Below are 16,873 nucleotides of genomic sequence, written 5' to 3'. Positions count from 1 at the left end.
CTGTGCAGTCTGGTGCAGTTTTCCAGAAGATCTTTAACACATCTGAAGCTCAAGTGCAACCACAGGAACAGTGCACAAGTTCAGACTTAACCTCACACTTTAAAACTGTTGGCATAAAGATACCTGCATATGCACCTTGCCTGCACTTGCACATTAAAGGCTGCTACGTCTTGCTGCTTTACTGATACCCAGCACTACTCTACTGGGCCAGCTATAAGTTGCTATAAGACAAATTTTCTTACCCTTAAAATTCCTTTTTGTCAAAACGCTTTTTGGAAGGATGCAGAAATCCCTCCTATTCTTCTCTTTCCAGAGTTCCTGTCTGTAATTTTGAACGTCTGGCTATTCTCTCTATTTTCCTGATCCTGTGTATATCGAGCCAGATTGATTCGCAACATCAGATCTTTCCTCCTCCTGTTACTATTGAAGTCAAGAACAAAAAGCTTCTGATACTAACATTATTACTGTTATACATAACAGTACTACTATACATAACAGTATTACTATAAATCTGACCTTTGAAATACATATTCTCTATAACCACTATTTCTTACTTTGTTCCAAGTTCATCTGTTATCTAAATAAATGCCAAATTTGTGATCCTTTTAGCAGCAGTAAAAATAACTGAATTCTGGAGTTTACTCAGACGCTGTAAGCATAACATTTATTTCATTGATTTAACCATCCAACATTTAAAATTTCATAGAATATATTTGTTGTCATGCCACGAAATCGTGGCCTGCAGCTTCTCACACCAATACTTTTTAAAACATGGAAAGAAAATCCAAAAGCAGAACAATCCAAAAGAAGAATATATGAAATTTGTGTTTGGGATTGTCAAATGATGGCCATTTTTGTAGAGATGCTTCTGTGGTTTTCATATTATCAACAAGAGAATATTCAGGGAAACTCCTGTCAGCTAATGATGCAAATGCCAGTCTTCTTCCCAATATGCCCTGGGAAACAGAGTCCTTCATGCCATAATGACAGTTGATGACTCAGAGGAGAATGCAGTGTCTTCAAAAAAAAAAAAGCATGAGAGCAATTTGAAAGAATAAAAGAAATAGACAAAAACTGGAAAATCAGGAGGAAAAGGGATCACTCCCTTATGGCAAGCTCTCAAGAGCGGGAAAATTCAAATTTATTTCCTTTTATGCAAAGTGTTTCTCATACTTCATCGGCTTAAATCAAGTACTAAATAGCCATTTTTTTTTGCAGATTATTAAAGATAACCATGTGGACATGAGCTTAGATAACAAATAGTTTATTTAGCATATGTTCCTTCCATATAGTAATTTCCTTTGACTTTTCTCCATAAATCCCTGTTCTTATGAACAAAAGTGCCTAATTCTATGCTTGTAAGCACCAACACAGGCAACTAGAATAATCTGTTCTATAAACAAACTACAATTACACTGACTTTGGAAGTGACTCTTTCAATGTCTCGGCAGTGTCTTCTGCCTCATAGTAAGGTTCCAGAATGGGTTTTAATTTGACTTCTTCTGGTAGCTTTGGTGTCTCTTCTCTCCTGCTTCCATCCCTTAAAAGAGGAACCAATGTTTTCCAGTTTTTTCCTGAAACTAAAAAGGAAAGGAATGGTTGATGTTTTCTCCTCTATAGAAAAAGGAAAATATAACAGTGGTTTGAACAGAAAGCTGATGAAAAAGAAAGACATAGGAAAAAAAAAAAGGACTTTATGTTTATATACTCCTTCCCCCCAACAGTATTCCACAAGTTTTCCATATCTGAGACAGAAGGCACAGCAGAGATTGATTTTAGAGTTGAACACGTTTGTGCTCAGTGCTGAGCTCCCAAACTGGAGAGTCTGGGGTGTCTAGGTAGCCTCCTGGATATCTGGGATATCTGCCTGTTGTTAGACACTGCCCTGCTCCTCAGGATTTACTCTCATTATCTGCCTTTCAAAATCTACAATCTGAATAAAGAATCTCTGGGGCTTTTATTCCAAAGAATAGAACTGCTAAGTGAATAATGAGTCCACTTCATCCTTTATATTTTGCATTGATTGAAAAAGCCATTAAACTAGCTGCAGTCATTATCATTATCGAGTGTATAAACTGACTGCCCTCTGAAAATTAACCTGTGCTGCTTCTGTTATCAGTGTGCAGTCCATTTCAGAATCTGAAACCCTGTGTTTCAGGGATCTGAAGTCACCGAAACCCTCACCTCGACCAGCCTTAATAGAGTAGCTGGGATTTCGTTTGAGTTCCCCAGAGTACCCAGGGTCTTCATTGATTATGCCCAGATTAGTATTCCACGTGGACCAGTTCACTTCATCAACTCTAGGGAGAGAAGGAGAAAAGCAAGATCTAGTCTAAGCATTAACAAATAACTTCATGATAAGTTTATATCTCATATTGCCATGTCTCAGGTAAGCTGAGTACAGCAGACAGTGTTAACACATCACTGTTCAGAGGAGATCCCCAAAGGAAAAGTTGTGCTTCCCACTACCATTTTCAGATACTTCAATGTTATAGTTATTTGCTCATAATAGATTCATTTGACACGGAAGATTACCTAAAGCACCATCTGTAATCATCTTGGCCATCAGGCGTGATCCCCACCAAGACTTGCTTCCCAGATCGGAACGAGCGCCTCAAACAGTTCAAGTAGCTGTTTTCAATATCCAAGATTGTGATGGCTCTCTAGCAGGTAAAAGAAAGAAATGTGCTGCGAAGTTGCTATTTCAAGTCATACAAACCCTGAATATTTCCTTTATAAAAGAAACCTTCAGATTTTATCACTATTATCATCTTAGAACAAGCACCATATCCATCACTAATGAACATTTAAAACGATGAATTACTGCCCTTAGGTTAGAACTATGAAATTCTCTTTCATGCCCAGAAGGAAAATGGATGTGGATTTGTCTGAGACTCTGGAAAAGATTTTCACCTTCCCCCTCACTCTCTACTGCGTCCTTGCATAAGCCCTGTCTTCATACTTTCATCCAGATTTTCCATTATCGAAAGCCCAAATAACTTGTCTAATTACAAAAGTACTCCTTTTCTTAAATTCTGATCACCTGTGGAACAATGAAAACATCTGCTCAGGCAAAACATCAGACATGTATGGAAAAGAAATAAGTTTGCTTATAAATTTGCATCTGTTCAGCTGAATGAGAAATAAGGAGAAATTTGTTATTTAGATACAAGCCAGTTCCTACAAATTCTCTGTGAAATTCCTTATTCCCCACACCCTAATTCTACAATAGTGCCTCAAAGACCCAAAATACCTGGAGTTTCCAGATGCACTTGCTCTCCTGTGCAATTTTGCTCACAGTTTCTCCCATCAGAGCAATGAGCATGTTGAGCAGGAGGATGTAAGTAAGGATGACATAGAGAACCAAAAGGATGACAAACACAGATTTGAACCTGTAGTTCTCCGTGAACTCCAGGTCCCCCATCCCAATAGTAAACTTGAAAAGCTCCAAGCAGGTGTAATACAGACTGTTGTAGGAAGTACGGCCTCGTTTTGGATGACAGCACCGGGTATAGTCAGCACTACTGGTATCTTGCCCTTCATTGTCATCTTCAATTAAAGTCACCACAGCTATTGAATAAATAAATAAATAAAAATTATGGCATAAAATAAGACAATATCTTTCTGGGACATTGTCCCCGTCATAGTTACAAAATTCCTCTGTAAGATACAACTGAGTTGGGCCTGTTTAGCCTAGAGAGGAGAAGGCTGAGAGGGGATCTGATTAACATGTGTAAGTTCATGAAGGGGGAATGTAGGGAGGAAGGGGCCAAGCTCTTTCCAGTGGTGGCCAGTGACAGGACAAAGGGTAATGGGTGCAAACTGCAACACAGGAAGTTCCATCTCCATGTGAGGAGTAACTTCTTCACTGTGAGGGTGTCAGAGCCCTGGCACAGGCTGCCCAGGGAGGTTGTGGAGGCTCCTTCTCTGGAAGTCTTCAAAAGCCACCTGGATGCCACCCTGTGCCACATGCTCCAGGTGTCCCTGCTTGAGCAGGAAGGTTGGACTAGATGATCTCTAGGGGTCCCTTCTAACCTCAACCACTCTGTGACTCTGTGATTGTGTGATTCTGTGGTATCTCCATTGGCTGATTCTAATGTAGCAAGAAGTAACTCCAAATATCATCTTACCTGTGGAAAATCCCAAGAGGAATACTAGGTAGACAAACATGAAGCGACACAAATCTCTAAGGATCATCTGCAAGATGGAAATAGAACATTTTTATATCTGTAAAACTTGAATATAAACTGCAAAAAAGACTGGTAGAAAACACTGCTTCAGCTCAAGAAGGCATTCGCTGCTAACTTGTTCTTCCATTCAACTTTTTTATCCAGATGATGTAATCAATATTTTTCTCCATTAAACATGCAACTGTTTACACACATATGCATGTCAAAATAGTTTCATCTTTGTGAATATAAACCACACTGGGACAGCTGTCTCTTTGTTCCTCTCTTACCCTAGTTGGTTAAATCCTACATAGAGCTTTATAGTCTGCTACTGCCTCTTAGCTAATTGCTCTGTTTTGTAAGATTCTACATGTTCCTAAAGAAAGCTCCAGCTGGTAGAAAGCTGTGCTATTTCATCATAGACAAAATCTGCACTGTTTTGAATCTTTTTATATCCAAATCCACCTAATCATAGGGTTATTCTGAAGCATTGCAAGTAATACAGCGAATCAAGATTGTTTTAAAGGGCATGTATGAACAACAGGTGTTTTTCTACATGACTTTAAATGTGACCTCTTCGATCATAAAAGAATAGCTGAGTGTAGCTGAGTGATGTGAGCCTTCCTAATGGCACCTGGAGATATATATTGCTACTTCTTTCTTAGGGTCGCTAGCAAGAGTTTCCTGACCTGAGCACTCAGCTGGCTTCACTACCCGTTCACCAGACTGACCTTTGCAATCATGACAGAGTAAATGCCCATCTGCTGGAAGCCACGGGTGTAGTAGAGCATGTTAGCCCAGCCCAGAGCCAACGAGAAGACCATGGAGGCCACGTAGAGTTCCTGGCCACAGAAGTACAGCACCACAGAGCTCAGGAGGAGCAGGGAGTGAACAAAGCTGAAATACAGGTGCAGTGTGAATGCTGATTGCAGAGTCACCCACAGGTAGTGTGAATGGAGGAGTACCATGATGCATGCAGTAACATCAGAGGTTCTCCAAAACACACAGGAGCCCTGGCAGACATTTCCTCTCTCCCATTCACTCTTTCACTTCTACAAACCCTACAATTTCTTTTACAAACTTCTGTAGTCTCATTCTTGTCCTTCCTTGTGACTGCAGGGAAGCAAAGTCCCTGAAGAAACACACATTTCCTTTGGCGCTCTCTTTCTTTCTATGAACCACTGCACCATTCCATGAATTTGTCATGTTTAGTTGCCATCCAGATGGGAAACCAAAGGGTCTAAATTACGGAGAGGAAAAGCTCCTTTCAGGAACAGAAGGACTCCTGCACATCCAGCAAACACACTGGATTGTAAGTCAGTTGACCTGGAGATCTATTCCTAACTCTGCTGCATGAGCCAGTTACTTAACTTCTCAGACTTTCATTTGCTTTATCTCCAAAGGACGTTACTTTGGAGTAATCCTCTCTTTTGAATGCCACAGTATCCACTGACAATTGCTTTATAAGGGCCCAGGAAATTATAGCAGAACTTTTACCTGCTAGAATTGGCTTCAGACAAAGCTACAGATATCATGCACTCCTTTGTTTCATGCTGAAACACAATGAAAAATATTGGAGCTTACAAAAGAACCTCACTGTAGCTGTCAACTATCAGTGTCTTGAATGATGGGCGCCTCTGCACAAAATACTGTATCTGGAAAGAAAACCAGAAGAGGAATGAATACCAGCTTTGCATCCAAAGAGTGACGAAATATCCCACGTAAATGCACCAACAAGCCCCTGGACTGGGTAGCTATACAGGATCTCACAAGAACAGCTGAAGAGTGACACTGGTGCAGTGTTCACTGAGGACTCTTGATAGCACCAGGTCTCTCTGACACCTGGGGCCTCTTTTGAAGGCAGCAACCTGTTCAGGTAGTGGCCCCATGAGAGGACCTCTCATCATATTCACTGTACACTCTTCACTGTCTGCCAAGACAAAGCACGATGACTCTAAGCTAAGATAGGAAATCTTTAATGTAGACTTAGTTATTTGTAATGTGCCATTCTTAAGCTTTGGTCAACTGCTATTTACTGTGCTGCTCCTTGAATTCTTAGCATCTTCCTTTCCATGCAATAGATAAAGCAGTACCTGGGAACTTATCTTAATCTTAATCTAATCTTAAAGCTACTACTCAGAGGAAAAAAATGAGGCTTTTGACTAAGATGTGCATTATCCTAGCAATCTTTTCTAATGAATGGGAAAGGTGATTTTGGATCTCATTTCCACCTACACAAAAAAAAACACAAACGAAAACTTTCAAATATCTTACCCCTCTGAAAAAAAAATAGAGACCTCCCAGTACACTCAGGATCTCTCCAGTCACTCGAAAATATTCCCCAGTGCTGTGACCAAACGTGAAGGGAGGCTGTATAAGACAGGAATATAAAAATGTTCAGCAGAGCTGGAGATAGGAAAGACCTGTCCTTTCTACCAGCTGAAAGCAACTACATTTCCTAAGCGATAGGTTAAGTTTCTAATGTGCTGCAGAAAGGGAGCAGGGCTGGGAAGCAAGCAGGGTCAAAATTTCCTTCTTACCTTTATAAAAGAAGGAAAATTAACCTTAGGAGCACACTACCAAATGGCAGGCAGATTTGGGATATCATACATTGGCTGATGCCACTGATACGTGACAGCAGTAACATACCCTTTGCCCCTTCTCCACAGGTCTGTAGTAGGCAGCTGCGGTGAGGATGATGATATGCATGGCATAGACAAAGAAGTTGAAGTAAAATAAATGTTTGACAAACCGGTCCCACTTGTCTTGCAGCAGCCTGTTGAGAGGTTCCACCAGCAGCATCTCATGACGGTTCTGATGGGAATGACAAAGAGGAGAACCTCGACAGGATCAGTATCTAATGGGCTTTGAAAATAGCAAATACTTATCTTCAGCAAATGTTCCCTCTGATAACCTTTAACTCAAGAAAGGAGAAAGCTTTATAGAAATTTCAGTTTTATAGAAATTAGGAAAACTGACTTTTGCACAGTTGGGAGTAGAGAGAGGGACAGCTGAAATAGCTCCCACCACCCAGGCTCCTTTTTCTACCCACTAGAAGCTCTTTCCTCACAAGAGGAGGAGGCAAGAAGGATAAAGAAATGGCAGGAAATGACACAGACCCCAGAAAAGGATGGCAAGAGACTCCAACTCTGCTGGACATAACCAGCACCCAACTCCTCCTTCCAAGCCTGGGGAAATACAAATGGCATTGAGTGACATTAGCACCTCACCCTGCCAGAAGGGCAAGATCTTTAAAAATATGCATCGTGTGGAATATAGATCCCTCCCTTAGCAGTCCCCCAGCCTTTGAAGAAAATGCCAAAGAGGTGCATACTCACTGGTGTTTCACTGCTGTAGGCAATGATCTCAAGCACTGAATTCTTCTCACATGTGTCTATACAAGACAGGTCATAAAGAGATGAGTGGACAGGTCCGTAGGCCCATTCAGTGAACTTCCTAGACAAGTGTCTGCATTCAGGATCTTTGATCTCTCGTCTGAGGATGTAAGCAAAAATCTAATTGCAAAAGAAAAATATAACAAACATTTCAGTGCTACTGCAATTCAAATTCCTCAGTTTTTCTTAAAAGGGCAAAGCTAATTTCTCCCTAATTTAACCGTCCTGAAGTCAACTTACTGGAGGACTGCAGAGAACATAAGCTGAACTAAACAATATCAATTTTCTCAGTGTTTTCTAGGGGAATGAAAAAGAAGAATATGTCTGTCTCTCTTTACTTTCTATCACTTGCACTGTACCACTACTCCTGTTTCAGAAAAGAAAGAAATGTAGACATTTGTTACATATCTCCAAGTCTGCACTTATGGCAAACAGGAACTGTCAAGAGAGTGGGTTATACCAGCCAAAAGCCCAATGCCTTTGGTAGCTCAGATATGAAAGAGACTTCCTTTCTCTTCCAACTTGGCTGGCACATGAATAATGGTGATATATGTATAATGCAAACTAGACATCCAAAGACACACTTCATAGCCTTTAGGATTTCAAAATTCTGCATGTGAAACTGCAGCATCAATAGGAATTGAATGAACTAACAGGTCAATGCAACAAGCAGTCATAAAATGTTTACTTTATATAAATGTTTTATAGGTGCTCTATAATTTGGACAATGATATACATGTGACCACATACCCCTATCTTTCCTGTTTTGGCTGCAAGAGTTAATGGTGTCAGCCCTTTCTTGTTGGTGAGTTCTTCTAGCTTCAAGATTGGGTTAATTTTGGCACCAAGGATCAGTATATTATTGTACATCTTGGTAACAAACTTGGTGTTGTCCTTAGTGTTATCCGCAATCTCCACCAGCGTGTGCAGGACCGTATTGCCCATGGAGTCCTCAGCAGAGATGTTAGCTGCCTGGTAGGAATTCTCAAGGAGGAATTTCACAATGCAGAGCTGGTTGGTGCAAGCAGCCAAAGACAGAGGCAACTCCCCTAGGGTAATAAATGCGAATGAGCGGTGAGAGAGCCCAGCACATGGGCAAGGTTTACTTCACATACATGAACTAAAAGTTTTCATCTTCTATCATGAGGAGAACAAGGTGAGCATTTTATCTGATACATTATCAGCTCCAGAGACAGCTCTTAGAATTGCATTTGCTTTGGTTTAACTGAAACAGAATCACTGGTATAAAAGCACTGAAACGAGGGGTTGCAGAAGCTTACAACCTTTCAAAGACTATAGAACCCAGAAAATAAATGGATGCAGACAACAAACTGAACACTAAACATCATCAGAGCCCATCCGTGGCTCTGTAAATCCCACCCTTCTGGTAGGATTACAGGCCCAGGTAAACAGTATCATCTGAACAGCTTTACACCTGAGATAATTATGTGGATAACATTATCAATAAAGTACATGGTGTGCTCACTCATACCGAAATAAAAACCTGGTTTCCCTTTGATTTTCCTGAAAAACTCCCCACAGGCTCTTGCATGAACATCTGCTCCGTTCTGGACCAAGAGCTTCACCAGGTACATATTCCTTCGTTCAATAGCGATGTGAAGTGCAGTTTGGCCTACAGAGACACTCATGAGACATAGAAATCTATAACATGTAAGGCAGACTGACAGCTTTCAGGCACAATTCATTCAGCTCCACGCAGAAGGGTGGAACTAAGAGTTTTGCACACTGCAAAAATTTTATAATTAAGGATGTCAGATGGCACAGCAGTAAATGCAAGTTCTCTGAATCTGTGGATGAACCAGTGTACATCAGAAAGGGCATCCCTACCTTCAGTGTCATCAGGAAGTGTTCATTGCATTGGCCATGTCTCTTACCCTTGTAGTAGTTGTCAGTATACTCTGCGTTAACAAACTCTTTCAGAGTTCCAGTTTTCTTTGCAATATCCAGTAGCAGTGGAATGGTGTCATTTTTCCCATCATGCAGATTCAGCATGGCTTTCAATAAGCATGTTTTTCCAGTTTCTGGTTCTGTAACACAAAAGATTTACAGATATATAAAAGTGACTATAAACCTACGATGAGTCCCAGCCATGCAAGAGTTCCTGAGAATCTTTTGAAAAGACAAGAAAGCCCATTTGGGATTTCCACAGGAAAATTCTCAAACTTTTCTAAATTTTCTTCCAACCTCATAATCATGGAGTTGCCCAAATAATGAGAGAAGTATCTGCAATTAGAGGTCCTTCTGTGGTGAGAGGTCTTCCGTGCTTGAGCAGGGGGGTTGGACTAGCTAATCTCCAGAGGTCCCTTCCAACCTCAACCATTCTGTGATTCTGTGGTTACTTTGCTTTCAACACAATTATGCTTTTTTTCCCCTTCCCATCTCCATAGCACTATGGGAAAAAGAAAAGGGCTGAAGATAGATGACACGAAAAGGTACCTTTGAATTCATCATCTGTGAGATGCTTCAAGGTCCGATTAAGGTAGAGTAGCAGATCATCCAGATCACTTGTGTTGCCTTGAGCTACAGCATCAAAGATCCTTCTGCGGTCATAGAATTTGAAAGCTTTTTCTGAGCAGCCGGTGATGGAATCAGTAGATAGGAGCCTAACAAGGGTAAATTTCAGTTCCTTACAGACTGGCATTAAGCAGAACTTTTACAAATAAGCAGACTACTCAGCTTTATTTGCTTGTTTTAAGTAGCAAACACTACTAGTGCATAGATCTGCAAAGTCTACAAGATGATAATTGTTCCCACAAAATTCTGGTTTTGATGCTGAAAAGTTGAGAACAATATTTGAAGAAGTACTCAAGTCTGACAGTAACTAGAGGAAGTCAGACGTTCTATGTTCTTGTTCAAAATTATTCACTGAACAGTCTAAAGTCACTAAGGCCTGTCACTTACTTTGGGTGAAACATCCATTGGCTGAATTTTCAACAACTATTATCACTTTTACATATAAGAGCAGGGTAATAGTTAATGCAACAGAATATTGTCCTGACTATGGTGCTGAAAATAACAGAATTCTAGGCATGCTAGTGTGAGGATAATTAATGCTGCACTAAGATACAAAGCCTGAAGCAAACTGCATTCATGACAGCCAAATCTTGCAAGGCAAACTTACTTGTGAAGTTTCCCCCTCTCCAAATTGGCATGGAATTTGATGATAGAAGGTGTCATCAGGTGATCCATCTGGTAAAAGGAGTCCATGGGCGCCATATCCTTGTCACTATCTCCCATCACGAACCGCCCACGTCTTGCAAAGATGCTGCTTTTGGGTGGCTGCACCTTGGTGTTGAGGTTGTCAGGTACTTCCAGCAGGGAGTCCTCCCCATCCGTGTGTTCATCTGTCACATCAGATTCCTCCACATCAGAGCTGCCAAACTTCTTCATCTTCCCCAGAATGGAAGACATGATGAGCAAGCAGTCTGTGGAAAAAAAAAAAAAAAAAAAAAAACCACACACCTCAACACTTACAAGTCTGTGAGTCTCCTTTTTCACAGGGCTACTCCGCAGAAACAGCAGGGAATGGATTGGCTGTTGTCATCCCAGAAGTGACACCAACAAGCATAGTCACTTTGCCTGGAGTTGGAGCAGTTTGGCAGGTCGTTATTCCCCCACTGTTTGTTACTCTTCATTGTCTCTATCCATTTCAGAAGAGAGACAGCAAATGAAAATGGCCCAGAGCCCTCCCGGGCTACAGAGCTGGCTGCCTGGCTTTAAGTGGAACCTCTTCCTCTGCCTCCAATATAGGTTCTGTTATTGCTGTTAAACCCTGAGCAACCTCCAACCCCTGCATTTCCTCTCCAGTTACTGTTTGGTACCACAGATATTTTCAAGAATATATTTGGCATATGAAGAAAAATAGGGAGTTTTGTGCCATAAACATTTCTCAGTGATGCTGAATGCAAAGGGCTTCCTGCAGGAAAATTATCACCTAATGAGCTTGCCAGAGTTACTACAGCACTCGATGAAAATTGGCCTGTATGATTCTTGGGAGATTAGTGTCATCTCAGACATGAGACACAGAAACAGAAAGGAAAACATTACCACAGATAAGAGATCCTTGTAAGACCACAGCTCTGATCTTGTTTTTTAATAACGACGAAGAATTTGAAAGAAGATAGAAAATAATAATGAAGATAGAGCAGAGATTATTTTTTTTTGCTTTCTTATCAAACTCTTAAACAAGCCAGACATTGATATTCATACCACTGAATGCAAAATAATCTGGAAATAGCAACATCATATTTGAACTTCATTGTTCCTAGTTTTTGGAGTATTTTTTCTAAGGCTGCTCAGCAGCCTTTTAAATCTCAGGTTGCTTTTAAAATCTTAGTATTGTGAACACAGAGAGGTTAAAAAAATCTTGAAAATGTTCAATAACCTTCTCTCTACATTCAGTGTGAATACAATGTCACAAACATGCTTCCAAGCTGTTTCTCTTCAGAAAAATGTTCTGAGAAAATGTCAATAAACGTACATATTACATGAAAGCCAGATTTTCAGTTCTGTGGGATTAATATTTACTGAGGCACAATTCCATTGTCCAGTGCAAGTATGATGGGAATGAAATTTGTCATACATTTGCATTTTCTGTACATTTTGAAAAATGTACACGGAATGAAAACATCAATTTGCAAACTTGCACATTTAGTGTAACTAGATGCAAAGCAGCATAAAGTTGTGACCTCCAACCTTTTGCATTCTTTGCATCCTGAGAAGCACTCTGAAAGAAAAACATTGTATCTTATCTTAATTATTATACGTTATATGTTATTTTAATCATATAATATAATTACAAATAAGAAATTATGTATAGGAAAAAATATTTTCATCTGTGACTTGATATTAAAAATACAAAACAATTACTAGTTTATGGAAGAAGTTATAAAAATAAATTTACAAATATATATATATTTAAAAGACTGAAAACAGTCATATGTAATCATCTTTTTGGTCTCAATTTACTGTGAATCAAGCAAAAAATGTTGAGATATGTTTCTGGGGAAAATTAAAGCATTTATTTTCCATGGAATAAATGCAATAGGAGAATAAACAAAAGAAATTTAATCTTGGCTCCCCCGTAATTTGCTCTGTTTTGTTTTAGTCATGATATGGGCTTTATTTCTAGGTTCTGTTGGTAACATCTGTCATAATAAAGTTGGTTTTGAACGACTGAAAAGTCGCTTTTTGAAGGGAAATAAACCCATCACAGATTTTTTGAGTTATTAAAGACAAAATTTTCTAATCTGAGAAAACGCACAATCTATTTGACTCTTGGAATTTTACGCACATCAAACTTGGAAGCAACAAAATGAAATATAAGGAAATACTGTTGTTGAGAGTATCTAACTGAACCATAACTAATGATAAATACCAAAGAGAGCATACAAACAACCAACAAGCATGCTATTCAAATATACAGGAAAAACTTACAAATATTGCAAAAAAAATCCTGTCTTCTGCAAAATATTCCAGTCTCAGTAAGCACCCTCTGATCTACAGGAATTTGGCGCAGGAGATTCCTTCTCTTAGGTGCCTGGACCAAAGAGATCTCACAGCTTGCTTCTCCACTTCTTTGTCCACAAAATTGTTCTACGTGTTGATGACTTTTTAGACTCAAGGGAAGTTCACTAGAAGAACAGGGAATACAGTAATAAAATCATTAAAACAACTCTGGAAGCAGAAGCATCAGTAGCTACTATTCCCAGAGGTTTAGCAAAGCTTTTTACAAGAACTGCAATATGTTGCTGTTGTTTTTTTCCCTCCATAATTGCATTTAGTAATGGACACTCCTCTTCAGATTTCCTCTCTGAAAAGTCACTCAAGCTGCAAAAAAAAAAACCCACTCAAGTCACCAAACAACACAACTGTTTGTGTGGATCAGAGTTTCATTTCACTTTGCAAAGCTTTCTAAAATATGCCCGAGCTCTTCTGTGAAATCATTCACCTTCTCTGGAGGCTCTTGGTGGCTGTATAAAATCTTGATAAATATCTTAAAGATAAACTGTTTTTGAACCAAGTTAGAGAAGAACCCAGTAACAGAAAAATCCTAAGAGCACTCCATGTTCCTATTATGTAGCACTTAAAAATATACATGTAATATTTTTTTAAATGTTAGCATCACTAAGGAAAAAGGAATCTAATCCAGGCTGGTTTTAATTCCCTAAAAAGAGAATTACAAAAAAAAAAGTGTCAAGTATTGTTAAATACATCATGTATATAGGATCTCTCTGCCAAAGACTAGGTTGAACAGACAACTTTTCCAGCGAGCTGCTCCTTTCCCCTCTTCTCCCACTCCTGGCTTCAGTTCCTTTCAGGCTTAGCATGCTCTGATGTACAAGCTTTTGAAGTTTTCTACTATTTCCTGCGCTTTGATGCCTCCCGCATCACCTCTGTGACTCATTCCTCTTGTGGAGACAGTACCTCAAACAGTCATTACAAGAATTACAGACTAACGCTGGTAAGTAGGAAGTATTGTACACCACCCCGGGAGGAACCTGGTTTAAGGGTGTAAACTAATTAGGAGATGTGAATGCCTAAGAAAAGTGTACAGTAATAAATAAAAAGGAAATTACGCAAATTATTCCTTTTCCTTGGGCTTGCATCCATGCACCCACACTTTGTATGCTGTGCTTGAGAAAGATTTTTGCCCACTAGAAGTTCTCTTCACTTACCATCAGCAGATCAGATCCTACAGATGTATCCAAGGCTTGTCTGCAGGTCAGAGAAAGTCTGGACTTTGCTAAACGTACCAGAGACCACTTCAGTCTAAAGCCAGGCCAAGTTTTACTAGATTCTGCACACAAGTGGACACAGCTGGTTTTATCCTTGACAGCAGCTGCAGTGCCATTGTGGGTATGTGTAGAATAGCTATAGAAAAAGCTGACAACAAAAATGAAAACAGATCTGCTGATATAAAAATATTTTAAAACAACAAAAGAAAGAAAACAACACATAACAAAAACAGACTTTTAACAAAGTCTTTCAACAACTTCATACACTTGGCAAATCCTATTTATGACAATAGTTCTATAAACACCAAACAGAACAGATGCAGGGAGGAAGGCTGGAGGGAGACGGAAATTAATCCGTCTCTGTTATTAAGTTCTCAGAACAGCCTTCCCACTAAGAAAATAAAGCAGTCCTGATTATGTTATTGTGCACAATATGAACACACATCCATGTTTCATCTGAAATAGATGTTCTAAGTAACAGAATTCTATCTAGATGACATGAAACTATCTTTCTTCCTCTTTTAGTCTGGCAAAGCATGAATGTTTTTACATTAAAATAAAGAGTAGGGTCAGAAATCAATTTTAAGAACATAGCACAGGAGATTAAAAAATAGAATTTTTAAGGGAAATCTCATGATTAATACTCACCATTAAAAACTGCTCACAGTCTAGCGTGGCACCTGCCATGTTAAAGCTCACTTACACAACACAGTACCTGAATGAATGGCAAAAACACCTTCAAATCAAATACACTAAAATACCTGGGCATTGTATTTCAAGAGCAAATCATTTCCGTGGACCATCTCTCAGAAACGCTAATTGTGATTCAGCTGAAAAGTAAAACCACAGTTTGAAGGGATAAGGATTGATCTGGCTTCACAAAACTTTCTGAGTTGGCTACCTCCCATTCATCACAAAATCTGATTGTTCCAGAGAAACCTCAATTCTCTCTTCCACCCAAAAACTAAACATAAAATACATACTGCCAAATAAGGAAAATAGCTACCTCCCTCACACCCTGTGAAAGTATTCTGCATTAGGGTTTAAGCCCTGCATTTCAGGTGTCTCCAGTCATGTTACTGACCTAGTCATACCTCTGGCCTGAATCCACTGCAATGAACTTGGATGACCACAGGAAAGAAAAAAAGCCTCCATATGTTATTTAGATCATTTTGTTGACATGCAAGCTAAGGCTGTATTTCCTCTTTTACAGGGACAATATGCAACATGTAAAAAATGTCATTCACTCTGTGCAAGTGTCATCAAACCCCTCAAACAAGCTTGAGGGCCCAGACTGCTACCTATGTGTATGTGTACAATGAGCCAGCTTTTAAGAACAAGATGCCTTTAATGAAAAGATCAGACCAAGTTACAGAAAGCTACTCATCTCTCTTAGCTCCTCTAATCATATTTTATACTAGGAAAAAATGAGCCTAGAATGAAATTATCATCTCATGCAGAAACTTAATGGATCTTTCCCAGTCACTCAGTCAAATTTTATGTGGTTATTTACTTCTTATTTCACAAATGGAAATGACAGAGCAAGGAAATGTGAAGCCTCTGTGCACATTCAGAAGCAGAAACGAGTGTTAAATACAAGCTGTTTTTTGCTGTGGTGATTGAGATGGTACGTTGAACACTCCAGAAAGGGTTAGGAAGCAAAAGGAAACACCCTACATGCAGAGGGGGAAAGAAAAAGTGCATGTCAGGCCATTACGAACAATGACTTTATTTTCTGTGGCACATCACCATGGCAGCCCCCACAGCAGCATCAACATCCTTCCCGTAAACCACAGGGAAGGGAAAAATCCTTTCTGCTTCCTGCCTCAGCACCTCATTCCTGGCAAGGGCACTCCCGGTTCCCAAAATCCTCCTCACTCCCATCTCCGTCAGACACTCGGAGGGCAGCATGGAATGGAGATTTTCAATGATGCCACGGCACAAAGCTCTTGTTATGTGACCCAGGGAGACGTCAGAGACAGAGATATTGGTCACTGAAGCCAACTGCTCAGGCATGTGCCTCTCTCCAAACACTGTTGGATGGATTGAGAGTTTGCTGTTGTTTTGGGTCAAGGCTGCTTTGATTATCTTGGGATAGATCGTAGTCTCCTGAACCTCAAGGCCTACAAAAGGGAAATACTATGTTATTAATTCAAAGAAGTCTAGTATAGCTTAAACATGCAGGCTTAAAATGGACACTGACCAACTTGCTCAGTAAAATATATCCATTTTCCCCTGTACCAAAGTTAACTGCTTTTCTAGGACTCTGAATCCTCTTCCTATCACTCAATATACTGTGATACTAGATCTTTTTAATGATTTCAGAAACTGCCATTTTTGATAATACAGCTATCCTTCTTCACCTACACAGCGTGAAGTTACACAGAACATCAGTAAAGGCACTAATGGCAGACTTAACATGCAATCCAGTCCCTGAAGCTAAGTGCAAAGCTTCCTTCAAGGGCTTGCTGAAACAAGATATAAGAATTCACTGCTCTATTGTAGCACCCAGTAGGAAAAATAATAAATTAAAAAAAAAAAAAAAAAAAAA

General features: G+C 39.6%; 2 protein-coding genes across 3 annotated transcripts in view; both read right to left on the bottom strand.

Moving 5' to 3' along the window:
- Window positions 1-1,316: 1,316 nt before the first annotated feature.
- Window positions 1,317-14,513, bottom strand: LOC112954624 (transient receptor potential cation channel subfamily V member 1-like). The gene is made up of 17 exons (XM_026047869.1): window positions 14,263-14,513; window positions 13,022-13,218; window positions 10,707-11,010; window positions 10,022-10,188; window positions 9,460-9,612; window positions 9,057-9,197; window positions 8,315-8,613; window positions 7,508-7,684; window positions 6,819-6,983; window positions 6,444-6,539; window positions 5,754-5,824; window positions 4,901-5,066; window positions 4,131-4,197; window positions 3,254-3,570; window positions 2,536-2,663; window positions 2,185-2,300; window positions 1,317-1,580 (listed from the first exon to the last, which is right to left on the bottom strand). The coding sequence occupies exons 3-17, from the start codon at window positions 10,994-10,996 to the stop codon at window positions 1,411-1,413; spliced, it is 2,523 nt and encodes an 840-aa protein (XP_025903654.1). The 5' UTR covers window positions 10,997-11,010; window positions 13,022-13,218; window positions 14,263-14,513; the 3' UTR covers window positions 1,317-1,410.
- Window positions 14,514-15,935: 1,422 nt separating this feature from the next.
- SHPK (sedoheptulokinase) overlaps window positions 15,936-16,873 on the bottom strand; it is an 8,164-nt gene continuing 7,226 nt past the window's right edge. For both annotated transcript variants that reach the window (XM_026047866.1, XM_026047867.1), the window contains exon 7: window positions 15,936-16,445. In XM_026047866.1, coding sequence (XP_025903651.1) covers window positions 16,051-16,445 — 395 coding nt within the window. In that variant the 3' untranslated portion in view covers window positions 15,936-16,050. The remainder of the gene's footprint in view (window positions 16,446-16,873) is intronic.

Source organism: Nothoprocta perdicaria, unplaced genomic scaffold, assembly GCF_003342845.1.
Source record: "Nothoprocta perdicaria isolate Ctin4 unplaced genomic scaffold, notPer1 scaffold_50, whole genome shotgun sequence".
In the NCBI taxonomy this organism is placed as follows: Eukaryota; Metazoa; Chordata; class Aves; order Tinamiformes; family Tinamidae; genus Nothoprocta; species Nothoprocta perdicaria.
This window is presented reverse-complemented; position numbering and strand designations above follow the sequence as displayed.

What these genes read in the sequence shown, in the direction of transcription:
- LOC112954624 (XM_026047869.1), bottom strand. Translation starts at nt 10,996, where the DNA reads ATGTCTTCCATTCTGGGGAAGATGAAGAAGTTTGGCAGCTCTGATGTG. An exon ending in GATTACAGATGGTGCTTTAG is followed by an intron (nt 2,301 to 2,535) that starts GTAATCTTCCGT and finishes TTCTCTCCCTAG; the next exon opens with AGTTGATGAAGTGAACTGGT. An exon ending in CTCTATTAAGGCTGGTCGAG is followed by an intron (nt 1,581 to 2,184) that starts GTGAGGGTTTCG and finishes TTTCCTTTTTAG; the next exon opens with TTTCAGGAAAAAACTGGAAA.